Source organism: Aotus nancymaae, unplaced genomic scaffold, assembly GCF_030222135.1.
Source record: "Aotus nancymaae isolate 86718 unplaced genomic scaffold, 86718_ANA_hifiasm-v0.15.2.pri h1tg000012l, whole genome shotgun sequence".
NCBI lineage: Eukaryota > Metazoa > Chordata > Mammalia > Primates > Aotidae > Aotus > Aotus nancymaae.
Window position 1 is genome coordinate 38,621,189 of NW_026988423.1, and position 16,024 is coordinate 38,637,212.

Here is a 16,024-nt window from a genome sequence, read left to right on the forward strand (position 1 = left end):
TGGACAGTGTGATGGAAGTTACCGAGGTGAATCAAAAGGATCCCTGAGAAGCAGCCAGTGCCACACAGAGGATAGTAGCCGAAATGTGTAGCTGGTCTGGTTAGCATATCTTTATAATTTTATCTGGTAATGCTTGACAGATGGTGGTGATTATCTAAGTTTTATTTAAAAGAAAATATAATTTATTATATTACATTAGATTTTTTTTTTTTTTTAATTTTTTTGAGACAGTGTCTTGCTCTGTCACCAGGCTAGAGTGCAGTAGCACCATCTCAGCTCACTGCAACCTCTGCTTCCCCGGTTCAAGTGATTCTCCTGCCTCAGCTCCCCAAGTAGCTGGGACTACAGGTGTGTGCCACCATGCCCAGCTAATTTTTGTATTTTTAGTAGAGATGGGGTTTTACCATGCTGGCCAGGATGATCTTGGTCTCCTGATCTTGTGATCCGCCCACCTTGGCCTCTCAAAGTGTTGGGATTACGGCGTGAGCCTAGATTACGTTAAAATAATGTTTTATGAAGAAGGAAATACAACTAAAGCGCTCCTCCTCATTGTGTGTTAGCATAGTGTTAAGCTGGGGGACAGGGATGCTGGGGAGGACAGTGCTGCACTGGCGGGCCACAGAGGGCAGCTTGTTAAACCAGAGCTGTGTCGCCGTCTTCGCTCTCATCCCCTACCACAGCAATGTCCTCCCCAAGGATCCTAGGTTCAGCCAGAGACTTGTAATTCAACAGACCAGGTCCTCTCTGCCTCTGTTGCATGTAAGGTTTATTCTTCTGGAATGCCCTTTTCTCCCTCCCCACAAAACTGGATTGTAGCATCTCAATTAGCCCTCTCCATGTGTTCCAGTTTCTCTATTTGCCCATCTCCCTCATGAACTGTGAGCTTCCCATGAGACTATCTTATTCATCCTGTGCTTAGCGCAGTGCTTAGCTCAGTAAATGTTTGCGGAGGCCAGGTGCGGTGGCTCACTCCTGTAATCCCAGCACTTTGGGAGGCTGAGGCGGGTGAATCACGAGGCCAGGAGATCGAGACCATCCTGGCTAACATGGTGAAACCCCATCTCTACTAAAAATACAAAAAATTAGCCGGGCGTCGTGGCGCACGCCTGTAGTCCCAGCTACTCAGGAGACTGAGGCAGGAGAATCACTTGAACCCGGAAGGCAGAAGTTGCAGTGAGCCGAGATCGAACCGCTGCACTCCAGACTGGCTGCCAGAGTGAGACTCTGTCTCAAAAAAAAAAAAAAAAAGTTATTGGAATGAATAGCTGACTTAATTTCTCTTTCCTAGTCCTCTCTTTTAACTTAAAAAAGGTTTATTGGGACACTTAAGAAAAGGTTTATTGATTGAACAATATTCAGTGAACAAACATGCAAATATAAGAGTACGAGAGAGACTCCTTTGCCCCCAAAGCCAGGAGTTAGTTGAAGAAATAAACCTTGTACACAAATACATGGTTAATAGTGGTAAGGGCCATGAAAGACCTAAGAATAACATGTGATTAGAGTACAAGGCAGAGAAATCACTTTCCCTTAGAGCAGAGTTCTTGACCCAGGGATATGGGCTGCATAAAGGGATTTTGGGGAAAGGGTCTTTGAACTCCCTAGAATTATGGTTCAAATTTTTATGTGTAGGTACATATGTGCATCTTTTCCAGGAAGAGGGTCCGTAAATTCTTAAAGGGATACAAAGCCCTCAACAGTTAGGAACCTTCATACGGGCTTCTCTCAAGTGGGCCAATTTGGTACCTATATCTAGGTAGCATCTGGAGGGTGGGAGTGTTTATTCGTGACAGTTCTGTTTCCTACAGCTATTTCCTTCGAGCTACCATCAGCCGCCGCCTCAATGACGTTGTCAAAGAGATGGACATTGTAGTTCACACCCTCAGCACATACCCGGAGCTGAACTCTTCCATCAAGATGGAGGTTGGGATTGAGGACTGTCTGCACATTGAATTTGAGTACAATAAATCCAAGTAAGTGTCTCAGTGCCAAGGTGAAATTATTATTTGAGGTGGTTAGGATGGGACTTGATCTAAATGCAATCTGATGGCACCCCATGACTCGACTGCTTCGTAGAAGCATGTGGTGAGGGAAGCCCGTGGGAGCAATCCAGGGAGTGTGTATGGCAGGCTAGCTGCAGGTGGACCAACCGTGATGTAAACACTTCATTTACCTAAACTAAACCATATTCAACTAAGGCAGTATATTTAAGTTAAACATCCTATGATGCCTTTCAAAGTCAAGCTAAACTAACTTGCGGTTATTTGTTTCGGAATTCTAGCTTCAGCTGTTTCCTTCTGGGAAAAGAACAATCTCGGAATACCATTTCATTATCATGTGTTCCCTCCATCTGCGTCTTTAGAAATCAAAGTGAGGAAGCCAAACATTGGCCATGATTTATTGCTTCCTCCATGAACTAAAATGAATTATAGCAAAGAATATCGGATTTTTTTTTTCAAGATGGCATCTTGCTTTGTCACCCAGCCTGGGGTGCAGTAGCATAATCATGGCTCACTGCAGTCTTGACCTCCTGGACTCAAGCAATTCTCCCACCTCCACCCCACAAGTAACTGGGACCACAGGCATGCGCCACCACGCCCAGCTAGTGTGCGTGCGTGCGTGCGTGCGTGTGTGTGTGTAGAGCCAGGGTTTTGTAATGTTGCTCAGGCTGGTCTTGAACTACTGAGCTCAAGCGATCTGCCTGCCTTGGCTTCCCAAAGTGTTGGGATTACAGGCATGAGCCACCATGCCCAGCCCTGATGTATTTTTTTATAAAGGTCTTAAGATAACTTTATTTTAACTGGCAAGTTGGGAAGATGTGTATCTTTTAAACTGTGTTTACTGTTAGAACATCAAAATAATTAGCTGGTTATAAATCACAAAACTTCCTGACAGCCTGTTTCAAAAGCATCTTTCTTTTGAATATGATATTCCTGAAAATGTTTAGAAATCAAATATCCAAAAGTAAAAGGGGTATTCTAGTCACAGAGAGCAAAAAACCACCAAGTCTCTAAGTAGGATTTTTACTGTGGCACCTCCTGGACCCTCCCATGCAGAGCCTGGGAGCAGTGGGAGCTGTACCAGGTGGCTCACCTTTGAAGGTTCAGGAACAGAACTTTTTAAAACTTGGAACAGGGTTGAAGGAATGGTGTGTTTTTTCCCCTGGCAGGCCTGGAGCCTAGAGGGCCCCAGGAAAATGACCAATGTGACCCAGAATTGGCCCTGCCTGGCCTAAGCCCACCAGTGAACAGAGTGTGGGGCAAGGTGGGAGGGAAGCTGATCTGAGCCTGGCATGGAAACATGCTCTTCCCCTTTCTCCTCACAGCCTCAGGGCTCTGTGGTCCTCCCCAGAAAGGAGCCATCCTAACTGCCCACCCACTACTGCCCTGGCCACCTGGTGAGGGCAGAGGCCAGCAGCTGTGCCACTTGTAGGAGCTCAAAGCAGCCACTGATCAGCAGTGCGTGCCAGACCAAAGCTAGCGTGGAAAAGGTGCTCTAGAGCGGTAGGGACACTGGACACCTCCAGACACACCTCTCCTTGCACAACAAGCTGCTCTGTGTGAGAGCGCGTGATTTATACGTCAGAGAACTCGGGACTTGAAACCAGGTCCCTATTTTGCCACTAAGAAGTTGGGTTAAGGTTAGCAAGTACTAATGTTTTGTACCTTGGCTTCTCATCTGTAAAATGTGTGGCTTGGACCAGGTCAGTGGGTTTCAAACACAAAGAAAGTGTGAGGTGGCAGAGGAGCCGGGGGTCCTTAGACCTTCTGATCCTCCACCTTTTTTCCATCCACAGGCAGCTTTTTTGTTATTTTTTTAACTCTCCCCGTTCATACCTGGAGCAGCTTTTGCTTCCATATAACATTTAAAATAAAGGAATGTGTGATTTGTAGGAGTTTAAAAATACCTAGAATCCATGGTCTCTAAGCATCCCCTGTGAGATGCCCCAGGTGACCTCTGGCTGCTTTTGCAAACTTGCTGAGGCCGTTTGCTCAGAGTATCTGCAATCTTCTGTAGACTCTGCACAGAAGGGTGGTGTGAAATAGTGGTAAGCGCTCCAGCCTGGGAACTAGGATCCTGGGTTTACCACGTTTTTTACCCCCTACTCACATCTTGGTCATATCCTGGTTATCCAAGAAAACATTTGTTTTCTTCCGACTTCCTTTTCTTCACATGTAACATAAGGAGGCTGAATTCTGATGACTATGCCAGCATTCTTGTCCCATGAGCTGAGCATCAGGTTTTAAGATTTTGCTCTCTTTCTCTCATGCCTGATACAGGCTTTGCACATGTAGACTACTGGTACTATTGACTGACCCAAAGAAAAAAGCTTGAGGGTCAGAAACTGTTAGCCAACATGGCTCACTTCAGAACAGCTCACAAGGCCAGGCCAGCGGAGCCCAGAAAGCAGGTGCTAATGTTGAGGGTGATTCACTCATCTTGCTCTACTGCTGCTGCCTGGCCTGTCAGCCTAGAGCAGACAGAACTGTGTGCTTCAAGCCATCCAGGCCCAGTTCCCAAAAGACATTGTGTGGAGATCAAAGGAAAGGAGAGCCTGGTCCCTGTGCTTGTGGGACTGGCCTCTTATACATTAGGATATCTTTCAAAAACACACACAAATATAAAAGGTACTAAAGCAGCTGCATGCTGAGGAGATAGAGCAGGCGAACAAACATGAATGGGTGAAGTACCATTCAGGAGAGATGTCCTTTGCAGGTGTCCTTCCACATTGGAAGGGACAGAAGTTACCTTAATCCAAGCAAAGTCCACACTGGGAAACCGTTCAGACACAGCCTTGTGGGCGGTGATGGGTGAGTGTGTCCTGCAACTGGACCTTTAACCCGCACGCTTGGCGGTGGTGTGCGTGCTCTACTGAAGCAGAAAGGGCTGGCCACAGTACCAACATCTTACTTCCTGTACTTTCTGTTGTTCAGGTACCACTTGAAAGATGTCATTGTAGGGAAGATATACTTCCTGCTGGTGAGAATCAAAATCAAGCACATGGAGATAGACATCATCAAGCGGGAAACAACGGGTACAGGCCCCAACGTGTATCACGAGAACGACACAATAGCCAAGTATGAGATCATGGATGGGGCACCGGTGAGAGGTGAGACTCCAAGCCCAAGCGTCAGCTACCACAGCTTTTTTCCCATGTCCTACACGGAATTGTGGAGGGGCTTGAGGGATTACACTGTCAAAATAATTTGTCCTCTTAACCTGTAGCTTCTTAATCTCTCAGTTTACACTGTGGGTGCCAATTAGGAAGAAAAGGAAGGCTGAGTATGTAGACCTTCAGGTTACTATCCCATCCTCACCCTGAAAAGTTCCACTTAGACTTGGTTTATATATTGGGCTTGTACTTAAGATTGAACCTCAACTGTCACTTTGGAAAGTCCAGGTGTATCAGATGTGATTTGAACACATTCCTACTTCTTTCTGTTGACATTGTGGCATTCTCTGCTGCTAGGGAGCAAGGGATGCATACACAGTAGTCCATCTGTGACTTGGCTCTGGCTGCCATTTATTCTCTGAATTCACTTGTCAGGTAGAAAGAACACTACTAGATACTCCAGCCAACACCACCAGGTGCCCAGATAGCCGTGGAACTTGGTGGAAGCGTCCTCGTCCAGCCCCAGGGAGCTAACATTACATTTGGGATAGTGGAGCTGGAAGCCCTTTGTCATTTGGGGACTGTGATTATCTGGAAGAAGCAATCATTTATATTCCTCATTGGCTCTTTGGCCATTCTTCAAGAATGGTGAAGACTCTCTTCATTTTGAAGCGTGTGGTGCTTTCAGGGTTTTATTTGGCTTATTCCATTTACTCCCACAGGCTGTTCCATGTGGAAGGAGAAGCACCACAGATTTAGCTGCCCACAGCTCTGAGGATACTCTCAGGTGTTACCATGCCAGGTCCTTGGAGGGTTGGGACCAAGCTCTCCTGACACTCTCTGATGTCCCATTTTTTCACTGGCTGTGCAAATAGAGCCAGCTGTCATTTTTCCTGTACAAATCAAATGGGTCACTGAGAATCCATGTAAAACAGCAGATAATTATAAGATAGCTTATATTTAGCTTTAGACTACATTATAGGTTTGGTCTTTCTCGGTAGAATTACTGCCCTAATTTTGTTCCACTGATACTAGACAAGGCATGATGTTAGAGCTGCAAGGGATCTCGAGTATCATGCAGTCTGATTCTCTGATTTTCCACATGGGAAAATGAAGGTCCAGAGGAAGCAGCAGACTTACTCACAAATCAGACAAGCGGTTCATGCAGAACTGAGGCCATAGTGAGGACTCTCTGCTTTCTAGACCACCATACCACCCTGGCAGTCCACAGAAGAGGGAGGATGTATTTTGGAGAGCATACACTGAGGATGGAGAAAGATGGCCTCAGAACTGCTGGGTGAAATGGTGACTTAACTGGACTTTTGACAGCTGCCTTTTGAAAACCCAGTAACTAAACACACTGCATGTAATCAAAAGATGCTTATAATAATAATATCCCTGTGCTGTTCCCACTCAGTTGCTCTGTTTTGGAGAAGACATACAGAAGTTGCAACATAACCTGGAGTGGAATTGGAGAGTCCCATTTTTGTTTCAGCAGCCTGCTGGGCAGGAGAGAGCCAGCTGTGCAAATAGAGCCAGATTCCCAGAAGGCAGAAGCGTTCCTGTGCTGTGCTCCGGTGGCATCTCTGCAGTGGTCAGAGTGACCTGGTATAAGAGAGAGTGCATCACCTTTCCCTCTGTGCTGACTCCTGCCTTCCCCCTATAGGAGAGTCCATCCCGATCCGGCTCTTCCTGGCAGGGTACGAGCTCACGCCCACCATGCGGGACATCAACAAGAAGTTCTCTGTGCGCTATTACCTCAACCTGGTGCTGATAGACGAGGAGGAGCGGCGCTACTTCAAGCAGCAGGTGAGGGCCCTGATGCCCTTGGGACAGAACAGGAGGCTGTCTTTCCTATGGAAGGTCAGGCTCCGTTTTTGCCAAGAGGTGGGAACATCAGGTCGCCCACAATTGCACAGCAAGAACAAGGATTCCACCTGGCATTAGAGTCTGCTTCCTCGGGCCTGCTCCTGCAACCACCTGCCCTTTTGGCCCACACCAGGGACAGGGAGGTGCTGGCAGCTGCTGCCTTTGGTGAGAGATAAGCAGAGGAAGTCCTGCCCAAGACTCCCCAGACAAAGTTGGGAGCCTCTGGGAAACCTGTCCCCACACCTCCCTCTAAGGTGTCACATTGCCCCCTCTCAATTCTGCAGGAAGTGGTGTTGTGGCGGAAGGGTGACATCGTACGGAAGAGCATGTCCCACCAGGCGGCCATCGCCTCACAGCGCTTCGAGGGCACCACCTCCCTGGGTGAGGTGCGGACCCCCAGCCAGCTGTCTGACAACAACTGCAGGCAGTAGGCCCCCAAGGCCAAGAAGCTGCTGGGCGTCCACCCAGCACCCCCATCTACCAACACCAGCGGCTGGGGGGTGGGGGCGGACCTTGTGAGGCTCAGTTGACCTGTTTCTTGCAACCTGAAAACAAATCATGTTTTTGACTTAAATTATTTTCTCTGGAGAACCCAAGGGACTTGGGGTGGGAAGCAGTCTCTCCTTGGGATTCTATGGCTGATGGGGATTAGGAGAGGTAGCATCCTGGAAGCCAGCCTGTCTGGGGAACATAAGCCTTCTGTCAAGGCCTTCCTCACGGGGCTGCCTTGTGTCTTACAGGAGAGAGAGCAGAGAGCATGCATCCTTGGCTCCTGGCTCTCCAAGCTTCCTGATACAGGGTCTGAGCATGTCCCTAGGTTTCTAAGCTGCCAACAGGGCCCTGGGTGGTCACGTCTTGTACTCCCCTCTACTGTCCCTGAGGTAGTGGCAGGAGTGGGGCCAGCCCCCACTAAATGGCAGGGGGAAGACTCATGATTGGGAAGCTACCTCTTTGGGAATCTTGGATGTGGTGATCTCAAGTTCCCACAGGCCACCTCCTTCTGGCCCCTCACTGCTGGGACCCAAGCACCTCCCTTCTCCATCCTCTGGATTGTCAGTAATGTCCTGAAACAGAAGCCTGTGGAATGGCCTTGGGCACAGAGAAGTCCTGGGGTCAGTGTCATGCATGGATGGCGGCAGTGTTGAACCCAGGAAGCAGAGCCCAGTCCACCAAGGAAGATCAGAGCATGGCAACTGCCTGCCTTCACATGGCTCCACTTGGCAACCCCAAGGTCTGGGCTGTTCTAGGTATTGCTCCATGTGCCCCAACATGCCCTTAGCAAGAGGGCCTATTTCCCTTAAGAAGCAATCCCAGGAAGGGGCCTTGATCCCTCCACCTCCCTGAGAGTGGATCCTCATCTCTCCTCGCCCTCCATTTCATTTCTGGGAATTGGGGCTTAGTTTTGAACCCTTAGCAAGGCTGTTCTTACTAATGCCCAAGCCCCTTTACCCCTCTTCCTACAGGTTATGCAGGGGAGACCAGGGCCTCTGCAGTAGACTGCTGCCTCACTTCTGAATCATTCTGCTTGCCAAATAATGTCATCTTCACCGGTTGATTGACCCAAGTTTAGGACCATTGGTATTGTGTGTTTAAAAAACACATATATAAAAATTCTTGTGAATATTCTTGTTATGCTAGAGAGGAAGGCACTTCTCCCTCTATGGCTGTGCGCTGGGGCCTAAGTTGTTTACCGTCCTTTTTCTGCTGCCCCTGGAAATGACAGGCATTACTCTCCTATTGGCTTCCCTTCCCTTTATAGAAAGACCAAGCAGGCCTCACTGGCCAACAGGTAGAGTATTTGGCGGTCTGAATTCTCAGTAATTTGGAAAGTTAAGGGGTTGGTTCCTGTGTCACCTTTCAGTTAGTGTGGGAAAGACAGACTCCTGTTTTCCTGAGATCAGTGCAGTCTCAGGCCTTTGGCAGGGCTCATGGATCAGAGCTGAGACTGGAGAGAGAGGCATTTGGGGTGGCCTGGGTGACTAGGGGCAGCAAAACCAAGAAAGGCAAGGTTGTTTCCTCCATGTAGGGTCCTGTGTTCGGGTGCGACGCACAATCCTCATGGGAACAGGATCACCCATACACTGCCCTTGATGATCAAGGTTGGGGCTTAAGTGGATGAGGGAGGCAGGTTCTGGGTTCCTTGCCTTTTCAGAGCATGAGGTCAGGCTCTGTATGCCTCCTTTTCCTAGTTGGTATTCTTACTAGAAGCATTTGTCAATTCCTTTGCCTCCCAGCTGACAACATATGTTCATTTTCCATCCTTCCTAACATCTTAAACCTTTCTTCTGGGAGAACTAGAAGATAGATTTTGCTTTGATTCTCTCAGGCGCTGTGCACAAGCCAGGTGTTCTGTTTTCTCTTACTCTACCCACATTCTTGCCTTCTCTATCCAACTGTGAAAGTGAGGGGAGGCTCCTGTCCCCCTCTCTTAAGGTCCCCAAACCTGGGAGTGCATAGGTACTAAATCAAGCAGTGCAACTTGTAATTAAGCAGCTGCCGTGTTTACATGTTTCTTAATGTGTCGTCTTTTCAATGGCTGTATTTTAAAAGAACGTTTGTTTTAATGGTCTCTCTGATTAAAGGAAGCCCCTGTGGCTTTGGAGGCATTGTGCCCACGGTCCATCAAGTTCTGTGATCTCTTCTGTCTTACACAGTCCCATTTCTGACACTCAGGGAAAGACAGATCCCTGCCCTGATTTCCCAACATAGTGCCTGTGCTCTCACTGTATAGCCCCTGGTGAAAAATGAATACTTACAAAGACAGAGTCTTGCTCTGTCTCCCAGGCTGGAGTGCAATGGCACAATCTTGGCTCACTGCAACCTACTTTTCCTAGGTTCAAGCGATTCTCCTGCTTCAGCCTCCTGAGTAGCTGGGATTACAGGTACTTGCCACCATGCCCAGCTAATTATTATATTTTTTAGTAGAGACAGGGTTTCTCCATGTTGGCCAGGCTGCTGTCGAACTCCTGACCTCAGGTGATCTGCCTGCCTCAGCCTTCCAAAGTGCTGGGATTACAGGTGTGAGCCACCACGCCCAGCCTGATGAATACTTTATTTACCACCTGTTTGTTTGAGACAAAGCGCATGGCTGAGAAATGAATTCAGTTCTTATCCCTATCTGGCAATTTGTCCAGAACTGCTCATGGGACCCAGATGATGTAAGGGGCAGGTGAGCAAGGCTGGTGTAGAAAGACAAAAGTTCATTCCAGTGGGTGTTACCAGACTGGGGGGTTCTCAGCCCTACATCCTGCTATTTGCTACAGAACTACTAGTGATGGTAAAGACGGCAGAGGCAGCCCTGCATCTTGGAGCAGCCAAAGGACCCCGCTTGGAGGTAAGAGGTATGCAGTGGGGAGTATTCCACTGTACTCAGTGCAGTTTTAGAAGAAAAGTTTTTCAACTTTGATATTATTTTATTGAAAAAAGGTACACAAAAACCACTAGGTACACAAGCCCAGGTGAGCGTAACAGGCAAGCCTTCTCACACCTTCTTTTCTCTGAAAAATGCTTGACTTCTTTGCAGTAATCTTGCCCATTCCAGCAGTAGTATCTCACTTAACTTGGTTCCTTTTTCTCCAGGCTCAAAATAAAATCAAACTCTTCTACAAAAAGCAAGGGAAAAAGGGAAGAATTGGGTCTTATGTCTCTTCTTGAACAGGGAAGTTGTGCCAGGCACTTTTACATGGTACTAAGGTGAGCAGTCATTCAAAACTATTTACCAGGTGCAAAGCCCTGTAACTCAGGTCACATTCCTTCCCTCATGGATGTTGCAGGTGAGGATGCTGAGAAAGGTGAAATGCCATGCCCAAATTTAATCAGCTAGTAAACGGGAATTCATGAGGTCATTCTGGTACACAGATGATAAAGGAGAGGGCCCACTCTTACCTTGAGTCAGGGGCTGAATTGATAATCTCTGGCGAGTGAAGAGAGCCATATTTTTTAAGGGGCCACCAGAAGCTTTGTGAGCTTGATGATAGGATTTGAGCTCAGCCAGGGGAATGAAACGCTTCATCATCCGAACAAACTGCACATCCACCTATGTGACAAGAGTGTACATGAGAGAAAGATGTCTAGTGAGACTCTGCCTGCTGTGTTTTTAACTGCCTGCAGGAAGTTCCTAACTCCAAAGTCAGCATCACCTCATCTGAGTTAGTGCTGGGCTGTGTACCTTGACCTACACAGTCACCCCAACCATCTTCCTCCCCTTGTTCATCCTTCCTCTGTCATGAAATAGGAAGCATAGTCTTTACCATGGACCACTTAGGATTGTCCTCTTTGCTAGATGGGTCATAATGGGGATCGTTTTTCTCAAACTGTGTGTGATCTGGGTAAGCCTCTTTCACGATCTGAAACCAAAACAAAAGTTTCTTATCATTTGCCTGCAGTCAGCTCCACAGCCAATCTTTAATCCATATATAACTTTCATTTCTTACCCTGCACATTCTTACCCCATCTGCCTTGCTGTAGAGCCAATGGAGGCTCAGATATCTGGAAATAATATATAGTCTAATACATAGTCTAGGAAATCAACTCTGTTTTTACAAAAGTCTTAGAAACAAGCTCTAAAAACAAATGGCAAAGGTTACTACTGGTACCACTGTGTTTTTCCCACCTGCACAGTTAATAATTTTATCCTGATAAGCTTGGAGGAGCTACTATCAGGCCTGTTTTCGAATGAGATCAAGACTTAAGACGTGGAGTGAAGTCTGTGCTAGTGGGACCTGAAATGAAGGCCTACTTTGTTTGAGTTGTTGTCATGTAGGAATGGGCCAAGGCAGTTTTTCTCTATTCTTGTGACAAGGGGGGTGGGCTAGGGGGAGTGTACTTTTTTGTTACTTATTTAACATGTATCCCTTTATATTGACTTAAGTTAGTCTCCCTGGAGGGAAAAGGATTCAGACCAAAACCTGTCCAACTAACCTTCATAAGTCCTGCAATGCCTGGCTCTTTGCAGTTGCTATGGTAGAAGAAGGCTTCTTCTCCAAGCTTCATGGCTCTAAGGAAGTTTCGAGCCTGCCTCAGGGGAGAAGAAACAAGAATGATCCTCCCCACCAGCTGGAAAGTACTAGCTTTTAGCAGAAATCAAGTCTGCTTTTATTAGATGGGTTTTTCTTGTTTGCAGCTTCTCCCCAATTCATTAGAAAGTCCTTCCCCTTTGCCAGGACACCCAAACTTTTACCAATACACTGGCCAGAACACAGGCCAATTGCAAATTTCATGCAGAGTACTTAAGGCATTTTTTAATACATTATCAGGTTTGGTTCTGAAAAAAAAAGCAACCTAGGCCAAGAGGTTCTGCTACTGAGTAAGTCATGAGGAGGAGGCAGGCGTTTATCCCACCTGGGTCTCAGTGAGCCTGCTCCTTACCCTCTTACCTGGTAGTTACGAACACCATCCCAGCATGTTGTCTGCTTGGGCTGTGCTTTGAGATCCTCAATGCTGAACTAGGCAAGAGGAAATAAAGTCAATCATTAATCCTTGGCCAGCTGGTAAGCATATATTGAAGCAGACAGGTCCTCCCCCCTACAGTGAAAGGGGCCACTGGCTCTAGAGGAAGGATGTCGTTACTGGGAAGTGGCTCCACAGAGACACTTTTGTTGGGTGAATATAAGTAAACCTTGTGTTACCTTGTTATCCTTGCTAATTATCCTCATAATTAGTTGAATAGATAATCTAGACGATAAAGTCATCTGCTGGTTACTTGCATTGCACTTTATATATTTCTTCTATAATATTTCTGCTTATATTTTCCCCAGGCTATATTAAATTCCCTGAAATACAAACCAGCTGTTGGCAGGGAGACACCTAGGAGCGTGGCAGATGGTCAGAGAAAGGTAAACTAGGATTGAGGTTGGCAAACTATAGCCTTCAGGGCAAATCTAACCCCATGCTGGATTTTGTGAATAAATTGTCCTTGAAAACAAACACAGCTGTTTATGTATTATCTCTGGCCACTCTCTTGCTACAAAGGCAGGGTTGCAACAGAGACTAACACCCACAAGCCTACAAAATTTACTATCTGGCCCTTTGTAGCAAAGGTTGGCCAACCTTTGGCCTAGATAGATAGGATTCACAAAACAGCTGATGATGATAAACTCTGCCGATTTTATTTATTTATTTATTTATTTACTTACTTAGTTAGTTACTTACTTTGAGATGGAGTCTTGCTCTGTTACCAGGCTGGAGTGCAGTGGCGCAATCTCGGCTCACTGCCATCTCTGCCTCCCGAGTTCAAGCGATTCCTCTGCCTTAGCCTCCCAAGTAGCTGGGACTACAGGCGTACACCACCGTTCTCGGCTAGGTTTTTGTATTTTAGCAGAGACGGGGTTTCACCATGTTGGCTAGGATGGTCTCTATCTCTTGACCTTGTGATAAACCCGCCTCAACCTCCCAGCCTCCCAAAGGGCTGGGATTACAGGTGTGAGCCACCAAGCCCAGCCAATTTTATTCATTTTTACCTTTTTCCCACCCTTCAAAGATAAGAAGCTGGGGATGGAACCCTATGGTGTCCCATATTCACTTCTCATTTAAGAAACAGCATGAAGGGACTGGAGACAGGTCCAGGGTCTCACCTTCACATCTACACCTTTCTCGAGTCGGCTCTCTGGCTCTGACTTCATCAGCCAGTGGCTGCTTAGATTCTTCACACAGTGTTTAGTGGCTGAAGTCTTCTGAGGGTTGGAGTCCTCCACTTTATCTAATGCCTCACCTGAGTTCCCAGTTTTGGTGCGTTTTCCTGATAGCCCCTTGTCTGCAACAGGAGAAGCAAAAAGAAAAGATGATGCTTGTTAGAGGCAATGTTTCATGATGGAAAAAGCTTACACTTTGGAGTCAGACCTGGATTTCAATCATGGATCCATTACCAGCTGTAGGACCTTAATCTTACCATTAGGAAGCTTTCCTTATCTATAAAAATTAGACAAGAATGCCTACCTGACAAGATATCTTCTGGGCTGTCTACTCAATAGGATAAGAACACCTTACAGGGTTGTTCAGGATTAAAGGTCCTGACAGTAGTCAATAAATGTTTTCCTTTCCTCCCTCTCTCTTCTATGCCTTTGCATAGGAAAGGAGAGGAAACTGCACCTACTTGAAACTGTTTTGAAGCTTAAATGAGATAATACCTTTGTATTATCTAGACAATGCCTGGTATTACAGTAAGTGCTCAATAAAAGCCAGTATTATCCTCATCTCATACTTCTTTCCTTCTTGCTCACTGTGGCTCATGGCCTGTCTCCTTTCTGCTCCTTGAAGGTGCCAATAAAAGTTGAAAGAAACCGTTTATTCAGGACATTGAAGATATGGTGATGATTCGATTTCATCCTAAGACAGTGTGCCTGGAACACAGTAGGCATTCAGTAGTTAAGTTGTTAGGTTACTGTATGACAAGACCCAAGGTCTATGTGTTACCCTAGCCCTAACTTGGTTAATCTGTATAACCTATATGTTCTACGCTTCATCTGGGAGGTGTGCTCCAGATCACACATCCAGTAATGGTGGAATCAAGGTATGAGGTCAGAACCTGTCACTGAGGTCTATCTGAAGCTACTTAATGACTATACTGTACTGCCTCAGAATTTAGTCAAAGTCCCTACATCAATTGTCATTAAATACCATTTATGGATGTCTAATGCTCTGAACCCAGCATACCTTTCTAACCTAGTTTCCTAGTGGCCCCTTAGTCACGGGCACACTGCAAACACCACATATTGTTAAATAACTGCAATGTGCTGTAGTATACCTGGAACCCGTCATTCCCAAAAGAGGTACTTTTGTACCTTCCAGTGTTCCTCCTCCGTCCACTTAGAATGCCATCCATCTTTGTGAATATAAAAACGACACGTTTTCTTAGTACTACAGCTTTGCCCGTGGAAAGTCTCCCATTTTTCAAGGCTGGTCTCAAACTCCACTTCTTTTCGAGGCCTTCCCTGTGATTCCTCCCTCTATAACCTTAACAATCCATTCTCCTGAAACCCCTCACATCTGTTTGCAGTTTACCCGCGAGCAGGCGCTGTATATTCATTACTTTAGCACACCACCCAGTATTTGCAATAGCAAATAGTCTTCGTAAATAAAACACGCAAAAGGAATTCGACGTAGGAGCCTGGTGAGACGAGTAAAGAAGATGGAGAGTGGGGCCGGGCGCGGTGGCTCACGCTTGTATCCCAGTACTTTGGGAGGCCGACGGGGGCGGATCATGAGGTCAGGAATTCGAGACCAGCCTGGCCAAGATAGTGAAACCCCGTCTCTACTAAAAATAAAAAAATTAGCTGGGGGTGGTGGCACCGCCTGTGGTCCCAGCTACTAAGGAGACAGGCGGGAGAATCGCCTGAACCCGGGTGGTGGAGGTTGCAGTGAACAGAGGCCTCGCCACTGCACTCCAGCCTGGGTGACAGAGAGAGACTCCGTCTCCAAAAAAAAAAAAGAGAGAGAGAGAGTGATTAAGGAAAATGGAATAAAAAATCACAAAAGGTTCTTCCTTGGGCTGCCTTTGTGCAGCCTAGGGGCAGCTCACCTGGGCCAGAAGTCTCAGACAGCCTCTTTCGGGGTCTCGACATGGTCTCCCTGCAGGGAAGTGCAGAAGAGTCTGAAATCAACCGAGATACAAGGAATGCTAACATCCCCCAAAACCCACGCAGAGCGAGATGGCGGCAACTAGAGGCAGCCTAGAGTGTCCACAACTTTTGCGAAAGACACCTGTGTTTGAGCCCCTCAAATCCTTCCCTCCGTTATCTGCACCATTTCCATCTCGCATAACCTGCCCCTAAACTCTCCTTGGTTCTTTCCTTGGTCCTTCTCATCCACGCACCCCTCTCTCACCACACAGACCCACCACTCTGCAGACGTAACCGCGGCCCTCCTGCGCCGGAGGCTGTGCAGCGCGATCCCGCGGCGCTTGGTGGGCTATGCGTCTCTGTGGCGCCGAGATCCCGGGGACTTCTGGGAGTTGTGGTCCTGGTCCCCTGGGAGACCCTCTGGGACCTGAATCGTGAGGGCTTGTGGGAGGACTACAACCCCCAGGGTGCAGTGGGGCAGGTGTTG

The 16,024-nt window shown here is 47.1% G+C and overlaps 2 protein-coding genes across 5 annotated transcripts in view; one reads left to right on the top strand and one right to left on the bottom strand.

Annotated features, from left to right (window-relative positions):
* The window catches only part of VPS26B (VPS26 retromer complex component B), a 24,593-nt gene extending 13,272 nt beyond the window's left edge, over positions 1 to 11,321 (top strand). Inside the window, exons 3-6 of the mRNA XM_012449156.3 lie at positions 1,809 to 1,973; positions 4,935 to 5,110; positions 6,780 to 6,922; positions 7,267 to 11,321. Of these exons, the coding sequence (XP_012304579.1) occupies positions 1,809 to 1,973; positions 4,935 to 5,110; positions 6,780 to 6,922; positions 7,267 to 7,413 (631 nt within the window). The 3' untranslated portion in view covers positions 7,414 to 11,321. The remainder of the gene's footprint in view (positions 1 to 1,808; positions 1,974 to 4,934; positions 5,111 to 6,779; positions 6,923 to 7,266) is intronic.
* THYN1 (thymocyte nuclear protein 1) lies at positions 10,375 to 15,908 on the bottom strand. 4 transcript variants are annotated; one of them, XM_012449150.3, is made up of 8 exons: positions 15,816 to 15,908; positions 15,498 to 15,547; positions 13,555 to 13,733; positions 12,358 to 12,426; positions 11,903 to 11,995; positions 11,233 to 11,328; positions 10,868 to 11,018; positions 10,375 to 10,584 (listed from the first exon to the last, which is right to left on the bottom strand). In XM_012449150.3, exons 2-8 carry the CDS (start codon positions 15,538 to 15,540, stop codon positions 10,538 to 10,540), a joined length of 678 nt encoding a protein of 225 aa, XP_012304573.1. In that variant the 5' UTR covers positions 15,541 to 15,547; positions 15,816 to 15,908; the 3' UTR covers positions 10,375 to 10,537. The 4 variants fall into 4 exon arrangements, with proteins under 4 accessions (XP_012304573.1, XP_012304574.1, XP_012304571.1 ...); XM_012449151.2 differs by having other exon boundaries at positions 15,803 to 15,821; XM_012449148.2 differs by lacking the exon at positions 15,816 to 15,908 and having other exon boundaries at positions 15,498 to 15,796.
* Positions 15,909 to 16,024: the final 116 nt, after the last annotated feature.

Bases quoted from the DNA above. Each gene is read 5' to 3' on its own strand.
- THYN1 (XM_012449148.2), bottom strand. From the start codon at position 15,603: ATGTTAGCATTCCTTGTATCTCGGTTGATTTCAGACTCTTCTGCACTT. The intron at 12,427-13,554 runs GTGAGACCCTGG...CCTCTTGCCTAG, and splicing joins AGAAAGGTGTAGATGTGAAG to TTCAGCATTGAGGATCTCAA. The intron at 11,019-11,232 runs GTAAAGACTATG...CTTGTCACATAG, and splicing joins ACAATCCTAAGTGGTCCATG to GTGGATGTGCAGTTTGTTCG.